The following is a 19,744-nucleotide window of genomic DNA, read 5'->3' as shown; positions in this document are numbered from 1 at the left end:
ATATGCTGTGGATATATATTTTATATCTTATAATATACATTATAAATGAATATAATATAATATATATTCTATTCTATTATTATATTATATATAGCTGTTTCTCTCTTTAGGGAGAAATTTACTTTTGATTTTGGTATATTTGTTTTACATTTTGGTTAAGTCACATATGATTTTCCATAGGGAAGGGGAGTACATAATGAAAAAGTTGGTAAAGATTGTTTGAATAACTTTTACTTTGATTCAAGAAGTATATTTAGTTTTTATCTTACAAGATTTGGGAATACCTTGGGTTCTAACATTGCCTGCAACCTGAAGACCCTCCAGCACTGCCTGCAATTCAGCCAAACCAGCTAATCTAGGGAGAGGATGGATAAAGAGGAGGGAAGGAGGGCTGGGGAGATGGCTCGGGGGTTGAGAGTACTGGCTGTCCCTCCGAAAGTCCTGAGTTCGAGTCCTGCAACCACGTGGTGGCTCCCAACCATCTATAGTGAGATCTGGTGCTCTCTTTCTGGCCCGCAGGCACACATGCAGGCAGAACACTGTATAAATAATAGATAAATCTTTAAAATAAAAAAAAAAAGAAAAGAGAGAAGGGAGCTACGGTGGAAGACAGAAAAGTAATTTAAAAGGAAGATCCATGTGCTATTTCCCTGAAGCCCTGGTCCAGCCAGCTCTGGATGAGGTACAGAAAGAATTGAAAGCCTGGATGCAGTCTCTGTGTAGACAGTCAATGTCTAAACGTGTACATAGTCAACCACAGAACAATAGCGTCCCTTTAGCTATTATCTTTCCCTTCTTTTAATGAATGGCTGTGTGAAGTAAAGCCAAAAGCTTCTAGTAGTTTTTGCCAGTCCTACCTTAATTAATGATTGTGTGAAGCAGAGAAAAAAAAACCATTCTGATACTTTTTGCTGTCTTCCCCAGCAGCATTTGGTCAGACCATCGCAATGCTTTCACTGTGCTCTCACGGCACTCCTGTCTGGACACGAAGGAGCAGAGAACTATATACAGCACCAACCTATACATGCACTTTTGTTATTTGTTCCTTTTCCTCAGATCCTGTTTTAAAAGGGTAGTTTTTGGCTTTGTCCCTTTGTCCTGTTGTTTTATTCTTTATTTTCTCTTTCCCCCGGCTCTCATCTTGTCCCAGAAAATAATATTCTCTGAGGACGCTTGATATTATTTTTCTCACTATCATACTAACCCTTGTTTTAGTTTCAATGGCTCCAAGAATTTTGAACAACCAAGGCATTTTTAACAACTGCTTTAAGTTTATCTGCTGTTGAATGCTGTTTAATATATGTAGCTTCTTTGAACTCCTTGGAAAACACTCATGGATGTGTGCTTTCTCACTTCTTAGTCATACTGTTAGTGGCCCAGACGTTTGGTGAAACATCTGGAAAAGACAACAAGGAACAGAACAGCTGTGGATTATGCAACTAATCTAACAACAAAAGTAATAGTAAACTGTAGCCACGGTGAGACTGAATGGATTCAATCACAGGCAGAAGAGAATCTAATCCCTCACCAATTTAAGAAGCTTTGTGTTGTTTGGAAAGACAGAATGTGAAAATATTAATGGAGCCATACGGTGTAGACAGGAACAAATCCAGAAGAATCACTTCCCTAAACGTTAATATTTCCCACGTGGGGAGCATGTCTCCAACCTTCGTTGTGTGACGTTAAGATAGTCACCATAGAATCTATTTCACATCCAGGTAGCAACTTTGGCTGTGCTAAAAGCAGAGACTATTGGTTTCACATCTCTTACTATAAACTACCCATTTATGTGAAATGGAGCTAAAACATGAAGAAATTCCCTGGGATCTGAGAGTAGGGTTTTCCCCAGGACAGTCAAGCCTGAGGTTAATTTAGTTCTTCTAGGTCAGCTGAAGAGATGAGCCAATCAGAAAGGAGAAGGAAAAGGGATTTCCTAAATAAATATGATTCCCAAGGACATACTCTCTAAAGGCAGTCTCTGACTTGAATCCAGCACAGTGACTCAATAGAACTCTGCTCTGCCATGAAGTCGCTTGTTCTTTTCCTCTTGGGCGTCATCTTCCTGGATCAGTGTGGAGTTCAAGGTGAGGAGTTTTACAGCGAATTCAGTTTGTCAGTTCTGAGGGATGCAGCTCTATAAAAGCCTTCTTGGTTCAGCAGATAAAGCTGAATGTTTTGCATGCGATATAAAGTACTATTGCTCACTCATCAAAGCATTTGGATGCTGTGAGCAGTTATCCAAAGGTCATAATTTGTACCTGCCAAGTCAAATACACCTTCTTGGTATAGGGATTGTGAATTCCCAATGAGGGTTCAAAACATATCTGAACGTTTTAGTAACGAGAAATCCTTTCTCAGACGTAAAGGAGCGTGGGGGTGCTTTATTTCCACCTTGTGTGAGTCTGTCCTTTATCATGTAAGATATGAAATCCGCAGCACTGGCAGCGGGCAGTGAGATAAGAGATCACTTTTAAGTTGTCTCTTGCATCATCTTTACCACCTGATGCCATGTACTGATAAGAATGTCTGTGGTTAACCAGCGGAGAATCCAGAAATCAGAGAGGTTGTCTCTGGCTTTTTTATTCATGACTTTGGTTACCTCAGACAAATAACCTTTCTAGAATATGTTTTCCACATCTGCAAAGCAGAAGTTTTGTAGTTATTTTATGATAGTAGAATCTGTGTAAATAGGTTCTGAACCTAAGTATTAAGGGGTGCAGACCATGTGTTTAAAAAGACTTTTCAGAGCAGTGGGGATGAGAGGGAATAAAGAGTGGAGCCGTAATTAGTCACTGTAAATAGGACTTTCCTTCCACACCTACATCAACTCCATGCCCCTGAGGTAAGCCATTAACCTGAGGAACTGCTTAAGAACCTGGCCTCCGCAGTACAGATGGATTGCACATGTGTGCCCACCCTCAGCAGCGGTTTAATTAACTATGCTGGACGTTGTCTTCCAAGGTTGTGAAGTAAGGTGGGTAAGATCTCTGAGTGGTCTCAGAGTGACCTAAACTGAGATTCTTTCCCCGTTCCCTTTTGCTAAGTGATGTTGGCTTCCTCGTTTACAGGGTGGAGAGAACACCAGATGATTCACACACACTCAATGACAGCGATAATGACGAGTGTCAAATGCATCCTTTGAGACCTGGCCTTAATACCTAAGCCTGCATGTTTTCTTTCCTCTAGGAACCCTAATAATAAGGAATCAGCGTTGCTCCTGCATCAGCACGAGCCAAGGCACGATCCACTACAAATCTTTAAAAAGCCTCAAACAATTTGCCCCAAGCCCTAATTGCAACAAAACTGAAATCATGTGAGTAAAAACCCCCAACACCTTGAACTTAGTAGGAGCCTCACCCTCAGAATACTCAGAATACCTCATGCAGTTGGCTCCTCCCCTAAATCTGTCTACATCTTTTCTTTCTTCTCCCACAAAACAAGAAATTTCTGATGAAAAGTGAAAATGAAAGATGACATATGATTTAAGCAATAAATTGTTTCCAAGACCGAATTACACTTTTAAGGCTATTTAGGATTCTGGTTCAGAAAATACATATTTGAATGTAAAATTAATTGAATACAATTAATATATTCCTATTAATTGCTGATTATATTATTGTTGGATATATTACTATAAACAAAAAAACATGAATGGAATTTTCAATGAATTAATAAAAACATCATTTTTTAATAAAAGAAAATACAATTGGGATTTTTTTTTAAATGGGCTCCTAGATGTTTAAATGTTTAAGGCAGATTGTTGAAAAGGAGGAAATAAAGAATTATAATTCTTCTTTCCTAACCCATATGCCCGTGGTCTTTTAAAACACCTTTATTCCCTTCATATGTGTGTTCCTATTGATATCTAATGCATACATACATATGTACATGCAAAACTAAAATCAGTAAAGGTAAATATTATATGCAGTAGTTTCCTCTCACCTATTAATTCAAGTTCCTACGCTTCAATTTCCTGAGGTCAACAAAATTAGATCGAGTAGTCCAGAAATAAATTTCATTATGGTACATTGTTATAATTGTTTTACCTTGATGTTATTTATTGTTGTTATTATTTATTGTTGTGAATGTCTTGCTCTGTTCAATCTACACATTAGACTTTACCTTAGGTCCGTAGGCCTATAGGTACACAGACGCCACATCACAGGGAAGGAACATCTTCCCTACAGAGGAGAAGTTGCCATTTGTAGTTTGTTTTTTTCTTAACATAAGAATAACAAACAGTTCTCCTGTCAGTTAATTTTCTCTAATAACACCATGCTTGTCGGTTTGGGGGGGTGGGGTGATGGGATTGAACCCAGGACTATTTAACACTACCCCTGAATTAGAAGAATGGCTTTTGATTTTTTTTTTTTTTTTTTTTTTTTGAGAGATGGCTGAGGGGTTGACAGCACTTGTTGCTCTTGCAGAGGACCTGAGTTTTTCAGTTTATATCACCCACACTGGACAACTCACAACCATCTCTGTAACTCCACCCCTATTGGTCCTCTGCCTTCTTCTGGGCTCTGTGAGCAGCTGCATACAAGTACACATATAGACAGAGAGGCACACATGAGTTAAAAGTAAAAGAAATTTTAATCCATTCTTCTGTGTGTTCGAGCGCACATGTCACGGCATGCAGGTCAGGACAACTTTGGGGGTCAGTGGTCTCCTCTGTCCTCATTTGAGGTTCTGGGGTTGAGCTCAGCTCTCCAGGCTTATGAGGCAAGTATGCTTACCAGCTGTGCCAACTCACTGGCCCTTAATAATGGCTTTTAATGGCTAAGCTGTTTTACATCCTATTGATGAGCCAAAATTTGTATAGCCAATACCCTCTGCTAGAAATGTAGGTTACGTCAAAAGTTTCATTATTGTCAAACTGTTGCTATTGCAGGATTGTCTTTAACTCTTTCCTAGTAATACTTCTCTAGAGATTGGAATTTCTTGTTTGTTTTGTTTTGAGACAGAGATACAGACTTGCTATGTAGCCAAGGCTGGTCTCAACCTTATGATTCTCTTACATGGGCTCTCTGAAAGCTAGGATTCCAGGCGTGAGCCACCATTCCCAGCCTCTTAAAATTCAGAACTATGAAGTTAAGTGCTATTTACAAGTAAGACCCTTGCCACCTAAATCAAAGGATTCTACATGGAATAGCTATTCTTATTCTCAAGATGTATAGAGAAATTAATTTCTAAAAATTTAGGTTTCTCCTGAGAGATCTGCTACAGTTCTTAAAATGTACCTATCATTGGTCTTAGGGAGACATTTTACTATATTTTAAGTGGTTTCATTGGAAAACCGCCATGCTTTTTTCACTACTTCTACTGAGAATTATTAAATTATTAACGGGGAGAGGAAGCTCACTGGTGTCTCTTTGGCACAGCGCTACACTGAGGAATGGAGGTCAAACCTGCCTGGACCCAGATTCGGCAAATGTGAAGAAGCTGATGAAAGAATGGGAGAAACAGGTTGGTGAGGGGGGAGAACACGCATTTCTTTCATTTAGAGATGAACTCTGAAAGTCAAGGGATCTGGGCAAATCCATTAAGGATACATTTTTTTTTCCATCCTTTGAAATTGCAGCAGATAGTAAGACACTAAAGATTCAAAGACAATAAGCTACAACCCCTTCCTCAGATAGCAGATCCTCATTAACAATGAAGAGATCAGTAGACTTAGTGGGAGACAGATAGAATAGTTTATAGGCGAGAACTTTGATAATTAGGAAGGAAAGAGTAATTGCCTTGGCCAAAAGGCAGATTAGCAAGTATCAGGTAGACTTCTTAGATCATGTGACCTTTGATTTGGCTCTTGAAGGATAAGCTATTTACCAGGAAGTTGGTTAAGTACAGTGTGGGCGTTGGTGCTTTCATGAGCAGCAGGCTGTGTTCCCTGAGCCTGAAGTAATGAAGCTGGAATTTAAGTGTAGAGAACAAAGAGGTGGAGATGGGAAAGGAGCCTAACACAAAGAGAGGGGAACTCTGAGGAGCTGGGTTTGAGAGGAGCCATGGGGTATGCGGTGGCGAGCTCAGGTCCCCAAGTGTGACTCCTGGGTTTGCCACAGACCAGCTGTGAAGATTTAGGCTACACTCCCACCCAGCCTCGTCCACGTTCAGTGGTTCCTCAACCTTCCTCATGCTGTGGTCCTTTACTACAGTCCCTCACGCTTCGGTGACCCGCCCCCCCCCCCAACATAACATTATGTCGTTGCTACTTCCTAACTCTACATTTTGCCGCGGTTATCAATCGTAATGTAAATATCTGATATGCAGGATATCTGATATGCGACCCCGAATGGGTTGTGACCCATAGGTTGAGAACCACTGGATGGCTTAAATGAAGGGTGGAAAAGAGCAGTACCCGCCAGCTCCAGAGGGGCTGTGGATGGGTGATGAAGGGGAATGAGGTGAAGATAGCCAGACACCAGGAAAACAGTGAACAAGCAGAGAGGGAGCGGCAGCTTCTTTGATGTGGGGATGTGAGAGCAGCCAGCGAGCGCCTCTGAGAGCAGCGGCTAAGCCGGCTGTGAGGGTAAGAATGGTCTGGTCACAGTCGGAGTTCAGCCGCCCGGAGGAAAAGTTCAGGACAACTTGAGCACATTGCCTTTCTCTCACATCTTGCAGGTCAGCCAAAAGAAGAAGCAAAAGAGGGGGAAAAAACATCAAAAGAACAAGAAAACCCGAAAGGCTAAGCCCCAACGTCGTCCTTCGAAGAAGACTACTGACGTGCTCCGTGTTTAAGTGGTTTTCCATCTTAGCGGAATGCCTTCACTGGGGAGCACCCTTTACCGCATAAGCTCATTAACTTGGCTAGAAGATGTAAAGCATGATTTTGAAATTATAACCAACGCTACAAAGTTAATTGTAGAACCCAAGTAGTAAAAATTGATAGAGGCAAAAAAAACGTCTTTGTTCTACTTAGCCAACAAAATTTCGTCAAGCTATTGAGCACAGTCATGATAATATCAAATATGGGCAAGTGTCCACGCATACTTAGCCAATGCACAACAGCTGTCTGGCTTCTAGACCACACATTGCAGCTTCCGGAGTCTTCTGAGGCCCATGTCAGGAAGCTCTCGGCCTGTCTGTCTGCTGGTGAGCTGGACCTCTCCAAGCTGGTGTGGCCATCGGTGGCTGGCATGTGGGTCAGCCTGCAGGCCCCACGCCAAGTGTGTCTCAGAGATCAGTGCGAAAGGGTTTTGGGTTCCATGGTGGAGATCATCAGGCTTGGCTTTCTGAACCTTCCATGTAGCTTTTGAGTCCATGTGATTTCATTGTTCACTTGATCCCCTCTTCAAGTCATCTTTCAAGTTTTGCTTCTTAACTAAAACTCTCCTAGAGGGTTGTGGGCATAGCCTAATGGTAGAGGGTTTGCCTTGCATGGACAAGGCCCTGGAGTTGATCACAGTGCAAAACCTTAACCATTTTTTTTTTTTTAAGATTTTTCTGGCTACTCAAATCCTCTTAAATCTCTTTCGCTTGTTTCTCAGTGCTTCATGACTAATGATTTCTGTTATCTAATTGCTTCTGTGTGTTTATTTCTCTCTTTCTAATGAGATTCATTTTTGTTTTGTTTTTTGAGAACAGGCACCATGGATTACTCCACTAAATCTTCCATGATGTCTACAAGAACTTGGTTTTGAATAATTTCCTAATTGAATGTGTAAGAAGTAGAAAGGCCATCAGACACGAGGCACTGGCCAATTCCTGGCTACTCCATATTGCATAACTCTAACCATCGGTCTGCTTGCTTGCTTACTTTTTTTTTTTTTTAAGACAGGGTTTCTCAACTGGCTTTCCTAACACTCACTAAATAGTCAAGGCTGGCCTTGAACTCACATATATCTGCCTTCCACTGCCTCCTGAATACCGGGATTAAATGTGTATACCTGCTTGCATGCTCGTCTGACTTCCTTTTTTTTTTTCTTTCCTTCCTTCTATCCTTCCTTCCTTGCTTTTTAAAACTACCTATCTTTCTTATTATCATCAGGCATCTTCAATGCACAGCCAGAATGAAAGCATAGCCTGACCTCGTGACAGGATGCTAACATCTTTAACAAATAGGAACCACATGTATAAGACATTTGTGAGTATACAGGACATCTAGAAACCCATAACCTTTCCCCACTCAAAACAAAAATTCCTCTAATACCATAAGAATGGTCTCAAGAGATCAGCACAAGCCTTCTACGAGTCAACAAAATAGCTGCCAGATCCTTTAACAGGTTCATCTTAGGCGAATATGAATTTCATTATGGCCTTCCCTCATTGCACAATTCCCAGAGTCTTATGATATCAATGGACACATCAGAAAAGGAGTGCTAAGATAGCAAGATTGGGGCTGGAGAGGTGGGTGGCTCTCTAGAGGACCAAAGTTCCAAACTGGGGGCTCACAACCACCTGTGGCTCCAGCTCCAGGGGATCAGCTTCTCTCTCCCCCTTTGTGAGCATTGCACGATGTACGCAGGCCCACACTCCGACATAACACACACGTAATTTAAAAATCAAAATGAAATCATCACAGGAATACTGTTAGAGGGAACCAAGAGCTACAGGAAACAGTAAATTCTGTTAGTGGAAGCATGCATGGGGCCCGAGTTAGCCTCTGTGAGGGTTGGAAACTGGACCTTAGAGAAGAGGTCTAATGAGCTAAATAGAAAAGCATGTCTCTGGCCAGAAATCCAGCCTCCACTCACGTACTTCCTCAAATATTAGCATTCCTCCTGCTGCAGATGGTTTTGTGTGCTGCTGGTGGGAATTCCATCCAAACAGCATTATATAGTGACAAAAGTGGCCAGTTCCCTCCAGGAAAAGAAAATCTAAAAATGATCCCTAACGAGTCAGCTGGTGGCCCTTGCATCTGACTGGGTACTGAGCATAACTACTAGCCAGAGACTCTGTATATTCACTAAGTAACTATGATTGAGATGTATCATTTTTGTATAGTAGTCTTCATATATATGTGTGTGTGTGTGTGTATATATATACACATACATATATATATATATATATATATATACTCTAATTCTTAATTGAAAACTAATTGGCATATATGCTTTGGAGCTATTTTGTGAAAGATTAGTGATATCAATAAAAGTCCACTAATCCCAAAATAAACTTGATTTTGTTGTTGTTTTCATCTGTTCTTTAGCTCCTGTGTGCTTCAGAATAATTATCATCTAGCCTTTGTTCGTTTGCTTTTTGGCTTTTGTCTCATGTTATTGATGTCAGTTGAGATAAAGATGTGAAAGCACTTTAAGGGGTTTCATAGGCACAGGAAAAAAAACTTCTATGTAAAATAACACAACACTGACTGTCTTAGCTGGGGTTTCTATTGCTGTGATAAAACACTGTGACCAAAAGCAACTTGGGGAGGAAAGGGTTTGTTTCACTTACACTTCAATATCACCCTATATCACTGAAGGTAGACTGGGCAGGAATTCAAACAGGGCAGGAACCTAGAAGCAGGAGCTGATGCAAAAGTAGAGAGCGCTGCCAACTGGCATGCTCACCATAGCTTGCTCAGTCTGAGTTCTTATATCACCCAAGACTGCCAGCCCAGAGGGAGTGCTACTCACAACGGCCTGGGGCCTCCAGCATGAATCACTAATTAAGATGGAGCTATGAGCTACGAGCTCCATCTTACAAAGCCATTTTCTCATTGAGGTTCCCTCACCTCAGATGGCCTTAGCTGATGTCAAGTTGACATACAACTAGCCAAAACACAACCTTACAACAACATTGACTTGTAGGAGTTATATAGGAACTGGAGAGATGGACCAAGGGTTAGGAGCAAAGGCTGCTCTTCCACAAGACACAGGTTCAATTCCCAGCATCCTCATGACAGCTTACAACCATCTGTAACTTCAGTTCTGGGGGATTTGATTTTCCTCTTCTGGCCTCCCAGGCATATGCGTGGTGCACAGACGTGCATGCAAGCAAGACACCAATATACTTAAAATTGAATAAGAATATGAAGAATTATGTGGCACTTATTCTCTAATTATCAAGAGTAACACTATTCTAGTGGGCTATGAGCCCAGCAAACCAAAAAGTTCCTCTTTTCTCCGTCCTAAAATTACATACGTTCAAGTAGCATGAAGCCTCAAGAAGCGTTGATGGTGGACATCCAAAAGGCAGACAAATTATTTAAGTCTTGGTTGCCAGGGTCTAGAAAATTATCCTCCAAAGGCATTTCTGACCATGCTCTTCATGTACTGAGCCTCTCTAGCCATCTCTGGGGCACATTGAATTCATTTCCATTTCAGGGCCACACAGGTGCTCTGCTGGACTGTGCTGGACTGTGGACTGTGGAGGCAGCCTGTGGTTGCCTCCTTGGAGGAGATAAAGCCTTTAAGAGTGGGGCCCACTGAGAGGAAATTAAGTAAGGCTGTTCTCTTGACAAGGATAATGGGATCTCCTAGCCCTCTGCCCCTTTCCTTTTTCTTCCTGGATACCATGCTGTGAACAGTCCTCCTCTGCCATGAAGCCTGCTATGAAATACTGTGCTACGTGAGCTCAAGGCAACTGGGCCAAGGAACCACAGACCTGAAACCATGAGTCAAAATGGACCGTCCCTCCTTTTAAGTTGACTGTGTTGCATATTTATCCCAGTGATGGGAAGGAAACATAGTTATGACACTTGGACTAAAGACACACAGCGTGCCATCTCTAGGAAAGTTGAAAGTAGACAGAAAACATCAGCCTGTACAACTGAGGTACTCTTGAAAAGCCACACTGGTGTGGTGTTTGGACAGGTCTCAGTCACTAGTGGCATACATGGATTCCCCCAAGGGCCTTTACCTGTGAGGCAGCCGGATGCTGTGCAGGGAGCAAGGATGTTTAGATATGTCTTAGGAAGAACCGAACATACTCTTGAGCAGTGTGGCCTTCAAGCAAACCACATCTCTCATTAATTTCCTCATCCAGGATCATTGTGAGAGACAAAATGCATAGAGATCCTGGTGCACAGGAAGTTCTAGGCCTTCTTTGCCCACTCATCACTGTTGTACCTGCCTCTCATCAGAGGCTACCCCATGCCTTGTGGACAGAGATGTGTGTGGACATGAAAAACTATGTCGGAGCAATGAGACCAAAAGCTCCCCTGAGCTTTTGAGTAGTTCTCTCTAGAGACATGTTCAGAACCCTAACCCAGCCGATCATGACCTCTTCCCTGGACTACCCCAGTGCTCTCCTATATGCTAATGTTTCTCTTGCTTCTCTGCTACCCACAGCAGCCAGAATGATCCTTCTAAAATAATAATTCAAAGTACAATACCTCGCTTAAAATCTTGGAGTTTACAGTTCTGTCAAAGTCGCCACATCCTCTCTGCTGGACTGTCTGCCTCTCTGATCCCGTTCCTTCCTGTGTGAGCCTTGGCTTTTTGTCTCTTTTCAAGGCCTTAGTTGATTCTGCTCCATGCTGGGCTGGACCATGCCATCAGCTTCGTGGGACCACAATCTGCATTTCCTGGAGTCTCTCCCCTGTGTGCTTCTAAGTTAGAGTTAGCTTTCAGGGAACTGGGTGAGATTGGGAAAAGCAAAAGAGTGACAATAATCTTCAGAAGACTACAAGGCAAACTGGAATGCAGCAGTTCTCAGCTTGTCTTGGTCTCTTCCTGCACAGCTGGCTCATCTCCACTGTTGACCTATGATCATAGGCCCTCCCAGGACCCCCAGGAGAAACAGTGTATCTACGGAGGCCACAATGATACAGAAGCAGCAGCTTCCAGTAAACTTTAGCAACCCTTATTTGGCAACTAGGGCTCATCCTCTTGAGTTTTCTCACAAGCTGAATTGTCCAGCTGTCCCAGCGCTTCTGCTAGACCAGTCAGTAATTCTTCCTCCCATCCCCCGATTTTCCCACTGGGACTTTCACTTCCCAGCATCCACCCTTCGTTCCCATAGCACACCCTTTGTTCCCACAACGTCTTAATAGAGACTCTGTCCCTCTAACTGATACGATTGTGTATAAAGAAATCTTCCCATAAATTAGGTTTCAGTTTATGTGTTAGTGACTTTCCTAGAGCTGTGAAAAAACACTTTGACAATGTATAGAAGTAAGGGTTTATTTACAGTTATAGTTCCCAAGGGATAAGAGTCCATCAGGGCAGCAGGCAGCAGATAGAGTGGCAGAAACTGCTGAGAGCTCATACAGAAACAGTAAGCTGATGTTGGGCTCAGAATGGTATGTGGCTTTCAAGCAATCCCCCTCCCCATGCCATACTTCTCCTGGCTCCCAAATGTCACCACCAGCTGGGAACCAAATTTCAAACATCTGAGCCTTCGGGGAATACTCTCACACAAACTACCATGGTTTGAATGTCACTTCAGAGTCTCCTCCTTGGGCTGGAGAGATGGCTCAGTGGTTAAGAGCAGTGACTGCTCTTCTGGAGGTCCGAGGTTCAATTCCCAGTCGACCACATGGTGGTTAACAGCCATCTATAATGTGATATGATGCCCTCTTCTGGCATGCAGATGTGTATGCTGATAGAGCACTCATCACATTAAAAAAACAAGAACAAAAACAAAAAAACAGCAGTCTCCTCCTCATTTTCAGTAAAATAGTCATCTCTTTTCCAGACTACTATTATATTGGTTTCTAACATGGAGCATGTGTACAAAAGTAGTAATGAAATGGAAACATTCAGCTTTTTCATTATTGTTTTAAAAAATAAGAACTGGCTGGATGTGGTGGCACACACATTTAACCCCTGGAGGCTGGAGGCCAAGGAAGGCAGATCCTTCCTTGAGTTCGAGGCCATCCTGGTCTACAGAGTAAGTTCCAGGATGGACAGCCAGGGCTGTTACACAGAGACACCCTGTCTCAAAATAACAACAACGTTGAAAGAACTGACTCAAATGCCTGCCCTCACCCCCACCCCACATGCATAATTGAACCATGGATTGAATTATTATACATCTTAACCCATGATTGACACTGTCAGCTTCGCTCAGGGCATTTGTCAGGTGGTCATAGGTCACATGCTGACTCTTCTGAAGTGGAGTACCACAGGCTCTCACTCCGCCCTCCACTCTCTGCAGGCTCCTCACTTAGCACTGACCTCACTGGTGCTGACTAAGGTCGATATTGCGTAAGACACTGTTACCTTTTCCTTCACAGAACTGGCACATGGCTCTGAGAAATTCCCTCTATAGTTATAGCAAATGATGTAATTATATTTAAATTTTTTTAATTATGAAAAAAAAACGAATAAAAATTCATAGTGAAGTAATCCTAATAAAGCAACCTAAGCTACCAAAAGAGTTAAGATATGGATCTACTGTCTGGGTGTTCTAATTTTACCTTTCAGATATACATCGTCTTGTGGCTTCTGAAGGCACCTGCACAGAGCCACACTCATACAGACACATGCGAGCAATTAAAAAGAAATCATTAATAAACATTAGTGATTACTCTTGGGCTCCAACCACATGCACAGTTTATATCGGTTTGTTGCAGACATTTTGTCTTCTTCATCACTGTATGTCTAGTGCGCGGAGCAGGCCCTGACATCTAGGATGTTCTAGTTGATCGATGTGTGCTTTGCCCTAAGTTTCCTCAAAGGCCTTCTCCAAATCCATCTCAGCTACCCTGGTCATGGTCGCCAGAGTGTGCACTCGTCTCTACCTCAGCCTGGCCCGTCCTTGCGTTCACCTGCTCTGCCTCTTCCGTCTGACTTCTGCCTGTATGCGATCCAACTCCCACCTTTTCAAAACTGCATCCGGGGATGCCCCTGGCCACACTGAAGTCTCTGACTGAAGTCTCTTCCTTCAAGTAGGAAGAACTAGGCTCATTAATTTTTTTAATGGTTTCCTTATGCCAAGGAACACTGTCTTCCTAAACAAGTAATAAAAGGCTTGGTTATCTGTATCTTTTTAGTTCAGACCAGCAAGCTCTCAGTCATGTAACTGGGAGAGGTCTGTCTGTGAGAAAATCGAAAGCTGTTTCCTGCCCACTGCTGACAATAGAACTCACAGCCTCGGGCCTGTGAGGCTAGTGCTTTTCTGGTGAACTACAACCCAAGCCCAGCAACAGGGTCTTTGGCAATTTAACAGTCTAGTCTTCATCTTCGAATAAGATTATAAACTGTAATAAACTGATGAAAGATGAGAGGGAGGGTGTCTTACTGCTCTATGGCTGTGAAGAGAAACCAAGACCGTGGCAGCTCTTACAAAGGAAAGCCTTTAAATGGGACTTGCTCATAGTTTCAGGGGTTTATTTCATTATGGTCATGGTAGGGAGCAGGGGAGCACGCAGGCAGACATATTGGAGAAGTAGCTGAGGGTTCTACACCTGGATCCACGGGCAGCAGAGAGAGCCTGAGCCTGGTTTGAGCTTTTGAAACTTCAAAGCCCACCCCCAATGACACACTTCCTCTAACAAGGCCACACCTCCTAATCCTTCTCAAGTAGTGCCATTTCCTGATGACCAAGCATTCAACTATATGAGCCTATGGGGTCGTTCTTATTCAAAATACCTTAGAGAGGGGGAAAGAAGCTCAGTCCTTCCACAGTCAGTGATGACACCATGGCGTTACAGGCCTTCAGCCAAGCTGCCCTGCGAATGGCTGAGGATGTGACATCCGAAACCAGCCAGAAAAAAATGAAATAACTGCTGAGGCAGCTAAGCCCAAAAGTCCAACATCTAATTCTTCAGGGAGGAGGGAAGCCCTTCCTTTCCCTGGATGAATGATGAGGAGTCTCAGAAGGTCATGATGAAAAGATGACGGCAGCCCCCTCTATTTAGCTTGAAACTGGGACTTACAAATCTCTGGCGGTGAGAGGGGTTTTGGGGGTGAATGTGCTAGATTTGCTGGGGCTAGAGGTGCCAAGGACTCTTCATTTACGTGCAATAGCACAGTCCTATCATAAGAAGGGAAATGAAGCACTTAATTATACTATGGGCGGGGAAAGAACTGCAGGGATGGTCAAAGGTCATTGGTTGAAGGCCAAGATACCACGATATCTCATTAGCATAGGACAGATGTTTTTAGGAATTCCCAGGTGCACACTGAGCATGTTTCTTATCAGGAAAAGGGTCAGGCCTGTAACTTTCCATGAGGGCTATATGACGCTCCTTAGAGGGAACCTAGCTGAGGTGGGGAGTCTGTCATCTTTGCAGCAGGCTCAGGGACTATTCAGTAATACAGTTCCCACTGCCATCTGGTACTGGCAATCTCATTCAAAAGAGCTAATTGTAACGCAGCGGGGAAACTCTTTTCCACATCCTCGGTGAGATCTGGGAGCCTTGTTCTGAGCTCTCTAGCTGCTCCAAAGAGAAGTGGATTGATCCCATGTGTCCTCCGTTCCCACCAGGAAGCCGGCAACACTCTGACCTTATCTTCCCTTACTGTAAATTGTCTTCTGAAAAAAAAAAAAAAAAAAGCCTTATATACCTTGCTTTTAAAAAAAAATACTAGTCTCAGACTGTATTTCACAGGGGATGAAAAACTATACTGTGATGTATCAGGACCTTGGGTCCTTTGTTGGGAATTTTCCTACTCATTTCCTATTATGACAGAAGTCAGGAGCAGCCAAGAGCAGCCACATCAACAGTTTTCCCGTAGCTGAACTCGGTCTAGGAATAACAGCAGATCTTCAGCTCTTCCAGTTCACCTCACTTCCTAAAAAACAACAACAAAACCTGACAGATAAAGGCCAGCCTTTGTTTCTATTGTCCTCCTGAGGTCTAACATTGGTCCGATGTGCAGTAGGGTGCCCACAGAGGGGCTAGTGACTCCCTCCTGACTCTCAGAGTCCTCCAAGATGTTCTCAGATAAACTAAAATGCCACCACCCCAAAGATCTACGGCATAGTATTCGCCTTTCCTCATCAGTATCATTCTGTGTACTTAATTTAAAGTTTGTTTAACAGGTAGACAGGTTATTTTTAAACATACACACACAAAAGGCTCAGGGAAAATTTGGGAGGTCCTATGTTGACGGTAGGAATGAATCCATAGACCTATGAATATCTTCAAACTCAGCAACTTGTACACATCAAATACATACACTTTGTCAGCTGTCTCTTACATGTTAATAAAGTCATATGTGTTTGGTTTGTTTGTGACAGGGTGTTAGCCCAGGCTAACATCAAACTCCTGAGTGTGTGCTGAGATTACGGTATGCCCCTTGTCTGGTTTAGGGGAGGGGACGGGGTGCCAAGGGACAGTATCCAAGGTTTCATGCATGCTAGAAACCTTGCTAGAATGATGCACAAATGAGTCTTCAGTAAGTCTAAGGTTACGGTTTGTCCACAGATACAGGAACTCCAGTATCTGAGCTACATGCCTAGCCCAGCTCCGTGTGTGTGTGTGTGTGTGTGTGTGTGTGTATTTGTGTACATATTTGTACATATGTGTACATGTTCCTGTGTGTGCATACAAGTGGAGGCCAGAGCACAGCGTCAGGAGCAGTTTCTTAGGTACTGTTCATAGACTGCTCATTGGCCTGGATCTTGGCAAGTAGGCCAGGCTACCTGGCCAGTGAGCACCAAAGGCCTGTCTATGCCTTGTCCTGCACCTCATGTCACTCCACACCATGCCTCCGTATGCAACACAGCGGCAATTTTTTTTCTTTTGTAATGTGGATTATAGGACTGGAACGCAGGTCCTCATGCTTGAAAGGCAAGCTGGCTAAGGACTGAACGATCTCCTCAGCCGCAGCTTTTTTTTTTTTTAATTAATGAAGTTTAAAAAAAAAAATGATAAAGACTTTTTTCCCTCAGGCTTCGGGGAAGATGGGAGACACTCAGACAGAGTGTGCTTACTGAAAGCAGTTTACAATCCTTCAAAACAAGAAGCGTGTTTTGCTGGGAGAAACCATAAGGGAAAAACTCCCTCGGTTCTACAAAAGCATTGATCTATGCTTCAAGTCACCAAAGGAGGCCATGGAAGGCACCTACATAGACAAGAACTTTCCCTTCATGGGTACCATCTCCATCCTATCTGGTGTGGGGACCAAGATGAAGGTGCAGAGGCCTGCCGGCATCCGCCAGGACTATCTCCGACATCCGGAAGTACGATCGCTTTGAGAAGTGCTACAAGCACATGTCTGCACCTGTCCCCCGTTCAGGAATATACAGATCGGTGACCCGGTCACCTAGGGAGGGTGCAGACTGTTTGCTTCAATGTGCTCGAGGTCACCCAGGCTGCTGGCACCAAGAAGCAGTTCCAGAAGTTCTGAGGGAGCTCTGGCTTACTCCTCAGAACAAGTAAAGTTATTTCCCAACTTAAAAAATATTGATAAAGCGCAGAAAGGAAACAAAATATGTTTTTACTCTTTGAGCTCTCAAGTGTCAAAACAGAGAAAATAAAACCATTCAATGGTTTGGGTTTTTGTTTTGGGTGTTTGGTTGGTTGGTTGGTTGGTTTTGAGTAATATTTTATTTTTTAAGGATTTTTTTTGAGCCAGGGTTTCTCTGTGTAGCCTTGGCTGTCCTGGACTCAATATGCAGACCAGGCAGGCTTCAAACTCACAGCGATCCGGCCTCCTCTGCCTCCCTGAGTGCTGGGGTTAAAGGCCTGCGCCACTACACCCATTTTCAGCAGTAATTTTTAAGAAAAACAAATCAAAGAATGATGCTATGGTTTGTCCACAGACAACCTCAATTTTTTTTTCCAGGAAAAAATCGATGAGCTTCTGGGCAAAGTTCGTAATATACAAAGCAGTGAGGGGAGGCAAGCAATGAAAGCGCTGCTATGGGCCAGTGAGACCGCACAGTGATGCCTGCTGTGCTTTTAGAAAAGACAAGTTTCTTCTGCCCCCCAGTGGCTACTTTAATAGCTTCTCTTTTGTTCTTTCTTTTTCTTTCTTTCTTTCTTTCTTTCTTTCTTTCTTTCTTTCTTTCTTTCTTTCTTTCTTTCTTTTTCAGTTTATTTACATTACCAAGGATGTCCCTTCACTCTTCTCCTCCCAGTCCCCCTCCCCTTTTCCCTCCTCCCCCCACCCACCCCATTAAACCTCACCAACACATCAAGTCACTTCAGGACTGAGCTTATCCTCACCCCTGAGGCCAGGCAAGGCAGTGCTGCCAGGGGGAAGCGATCCAGAAGCAGGCAATAAAGTCCCTGTTAGAAACAGACCCCCACCCCACCCCCCACTCACCAGGTGACCCACATGAAGACCAAGCTGCCCATCAGCCACATATGTGCAGGGGCCTAGGTCCAGACCATGCATGCTCCTAAAACAATGTCTTTTAAGCAGACCTGGCGTTTCTGAACATTCTCAAAGTTTTCTTTTCTTTGTTTCTTTTCCTTTTTATGTATATGGTGTTTGCACACAGAGTCTATGCAAAAGGCGGAAGAGGGTGTCAGAAATCCTGGGACTAGAGTTACAGGCAATTGTGAGCTGACAAGTGGGTGCTGGGAATTGAACCTAGGTCCTCAGCAATAACAGCCAGTGCTCTTCCACCTTCGAGCCATCTCTCCAGTCCCCTCATGGCTGGTTTCAAATGAGAGAAATGAAAATTCCTGCTGACCGCTTTTTGAGATAATTTAATTTTTTTTCTTTTTAGATTTATTTATTTATTTATTAAACACGCATGAACGTTTTGCCAGCAGGAATACATGTGAACCATACACATGCCTGGTGCCCAAGGAGCTCAGAAGAGGGCGTCAGACCCCCTGAAACTGGAGCTCCAGGTACCAGGTAGATGCTGGGAACAGGTGTTGGCAGGCACTGTTAACCACGGACCAATCTCTACAACCCACGCGTTTGAGATATAGTCTGTGTGCATCTGTGCATCTAAAGTATTTAGAACTTCTGATTGGCTGAGGAACTACTGGTAACTGATAGCTGCTGGATGAGGAAGACCCCGTTCTTTTTAAGAATATAGTAGTCCCTGACATGGACTCTGTTGCCTGCTTTTTAATCACTTCCCTCTAGCGGAGCTGCCTTGCCCTGCCTCGGTGGAAGAGGATTCGCTCAGTCCTTATGAGACTTGATGTGCTGGGGTAGGTTCATAGGGGGTGGCTCCCCTTTTCTGAGGAGTAGGAGAGTTGGCATAGGAGGAAGAGGGAGAGAGGGAGGGACTGGGCAGAGAGGAGGGAGGGGCCTACAATCAGAATGTAAAGAGAATGAATGAATGAATGAATGAATGAATATAATGTCTATAAAGTTGGCTATGCTGCAGTGGAAGGCCACCCATCCAAAAATACATAAACAGCACAAGTTGGTCTTGATGGGGGGAGGGGGAGTGAGTGGAGGAAGTGAGTCTTGGAAGGACTTGGGGGGTAAATATGATCAAAACACATTGTAGGAAATTCTCCAAAAGAAAATAATAATAATAAAAATGTTGCTTTAATCTTACGACTGAAGAATTAGAAGACACTTCAGAGCTTGGCCATCTACCTGTTCGTTCTGTAAATATTAACTGACTCGGCGTGGTCTCTGCGCTGCTCTAAGTGTCATGGGCACGGCAATGAGCAGAATCCAATGTCTCAGTTAACCTTCCAATGGCGTGCAGAGCCGCACATGGCAAACAACTGAACCATAGCGGCCATGTCTGCAGAGGCTGGTGGAGGCCCTGAAGACAATACAGGAAGACGGTGATGGGCTGGAAGAGGTTGGAGGGCCAGGAAAGGCACCTCAAATGGGCTGTCAATGAGCAAAGACCTGAAATCTGGAAAACAAGACTTAACCCGGCTTCCACGCGAGGTGCTAGCATGTGCGAATCACGTGTGAGTGGGGCCTGAAAGGCCTTTGTCTGCTTGGTCCCCTGGAGCAAGTCACCCCCAACTAGGAGA

General features: G+C 43.5%; 2 protein-coding genes and 1 pseudogene across 8 annotated transcripts in view; 2 read left to right on the top strand and 1 right to left on the bottom strand.

Annotated features, from left to right (window-relative positions):
- Art3 (ADP-ribosyltransferase 3 (inactive)) overlaps positions 1-11,641 on the bottom strand; it is a 91,087-nt gene extending 79,446 nt beyond the window's left edge. For 3 of the 7 annotated variants that reach the window (XM_060380941.1, XM_060380939.1, XM_060380940.1), the window contains exon 1: positions 11,276-11,637. The gene's annotated coding sequence lies outside the window, so the exon portion shown is untranslated. Of the gene's footprint in view, positions 1-11,275 lie in introns of all 7 variants that reach the window. The other 4 variants (XM_060380944.1, XM_060380943.1, XM_060380942.1 and 1 more) reach the window with 4 other exon arrangements.
- On the top strand, positions 1,943-9,110 carry Cxcl9 (C-X-C motif chemokine ligand 9). The gene is made up of 4 exons (XM_021649898.2): positions 1,943-2,084; positions 3,187-3,313; positions 5,382-5,466; positions 6,622-9,110. The coding sequence occupies exons 1-4, from the start codon at positions 2,024-2,026 to the stop codon at positions 6,736-6,738; spliced, it is 390 nt and encodes a 129-aa protein (XP_021505573.1). The 5' UTR covers positions 1,943-2,023; the 3' UTR covers positions 6,739-9,110.
- A 5,096-nt stretch (positions 11,642-16,737) lies between the features above and the next one.
- On the top strand, positions 16,738-17,183 carry LOC110556234 (small ribosomal subunit protein uS17-like; annotated as a pseudogene).
- The last annotated feature ends 2,561 nt before the right edge of the window (positions 17,184-19,744 follow it).

This window comes from Meriones unguiculatus, chromosome 3, assembly GCF_030254825.1.
Source record: "Meriones unguiculatus strain TT.TT164.6M chromosome 3, Bangor_MerUng_6.1, whole genome shotgun sequence".
NCBI lineage: Eukaryota > Metazoa > Chordata > Mammalia > Rodentia > Muridae > Meriones > Meriones unguiculatus.
Note: the sequence above shows the minus strand (reverse complement) of the source record. Positions and strands in the feature narration are given on the sequence as shown.

What these genes read in the sequence shown, in the direction of transcription:
- Cxcl9 (XM_021649898.2), top strand. Translation starts at nt 2,024, where the DNA reads ATGAAGTCGCTTGTTCTTTTCCTCTTGGGCGTCATCTTCCTGGATCAG. An exon ending in TGCAACAAAACTGAAATCAT is followed by an intron (nt 3,314 to 5,381) that starts GTGAGTAAAAAC and finishes TCTTTGGCACAG; the next exon opens with CGCTACACTGAGGAATGGAG. An exon ending in TGAAAGAATGGGAGAAACAG is followed by an intron (nt 5,467 to 6,621) that starts GTTGGTGAGGGG and finishes CACATCTTGCAG; the next exon opens with GTCAGCCAAAAGAAGAAGCA.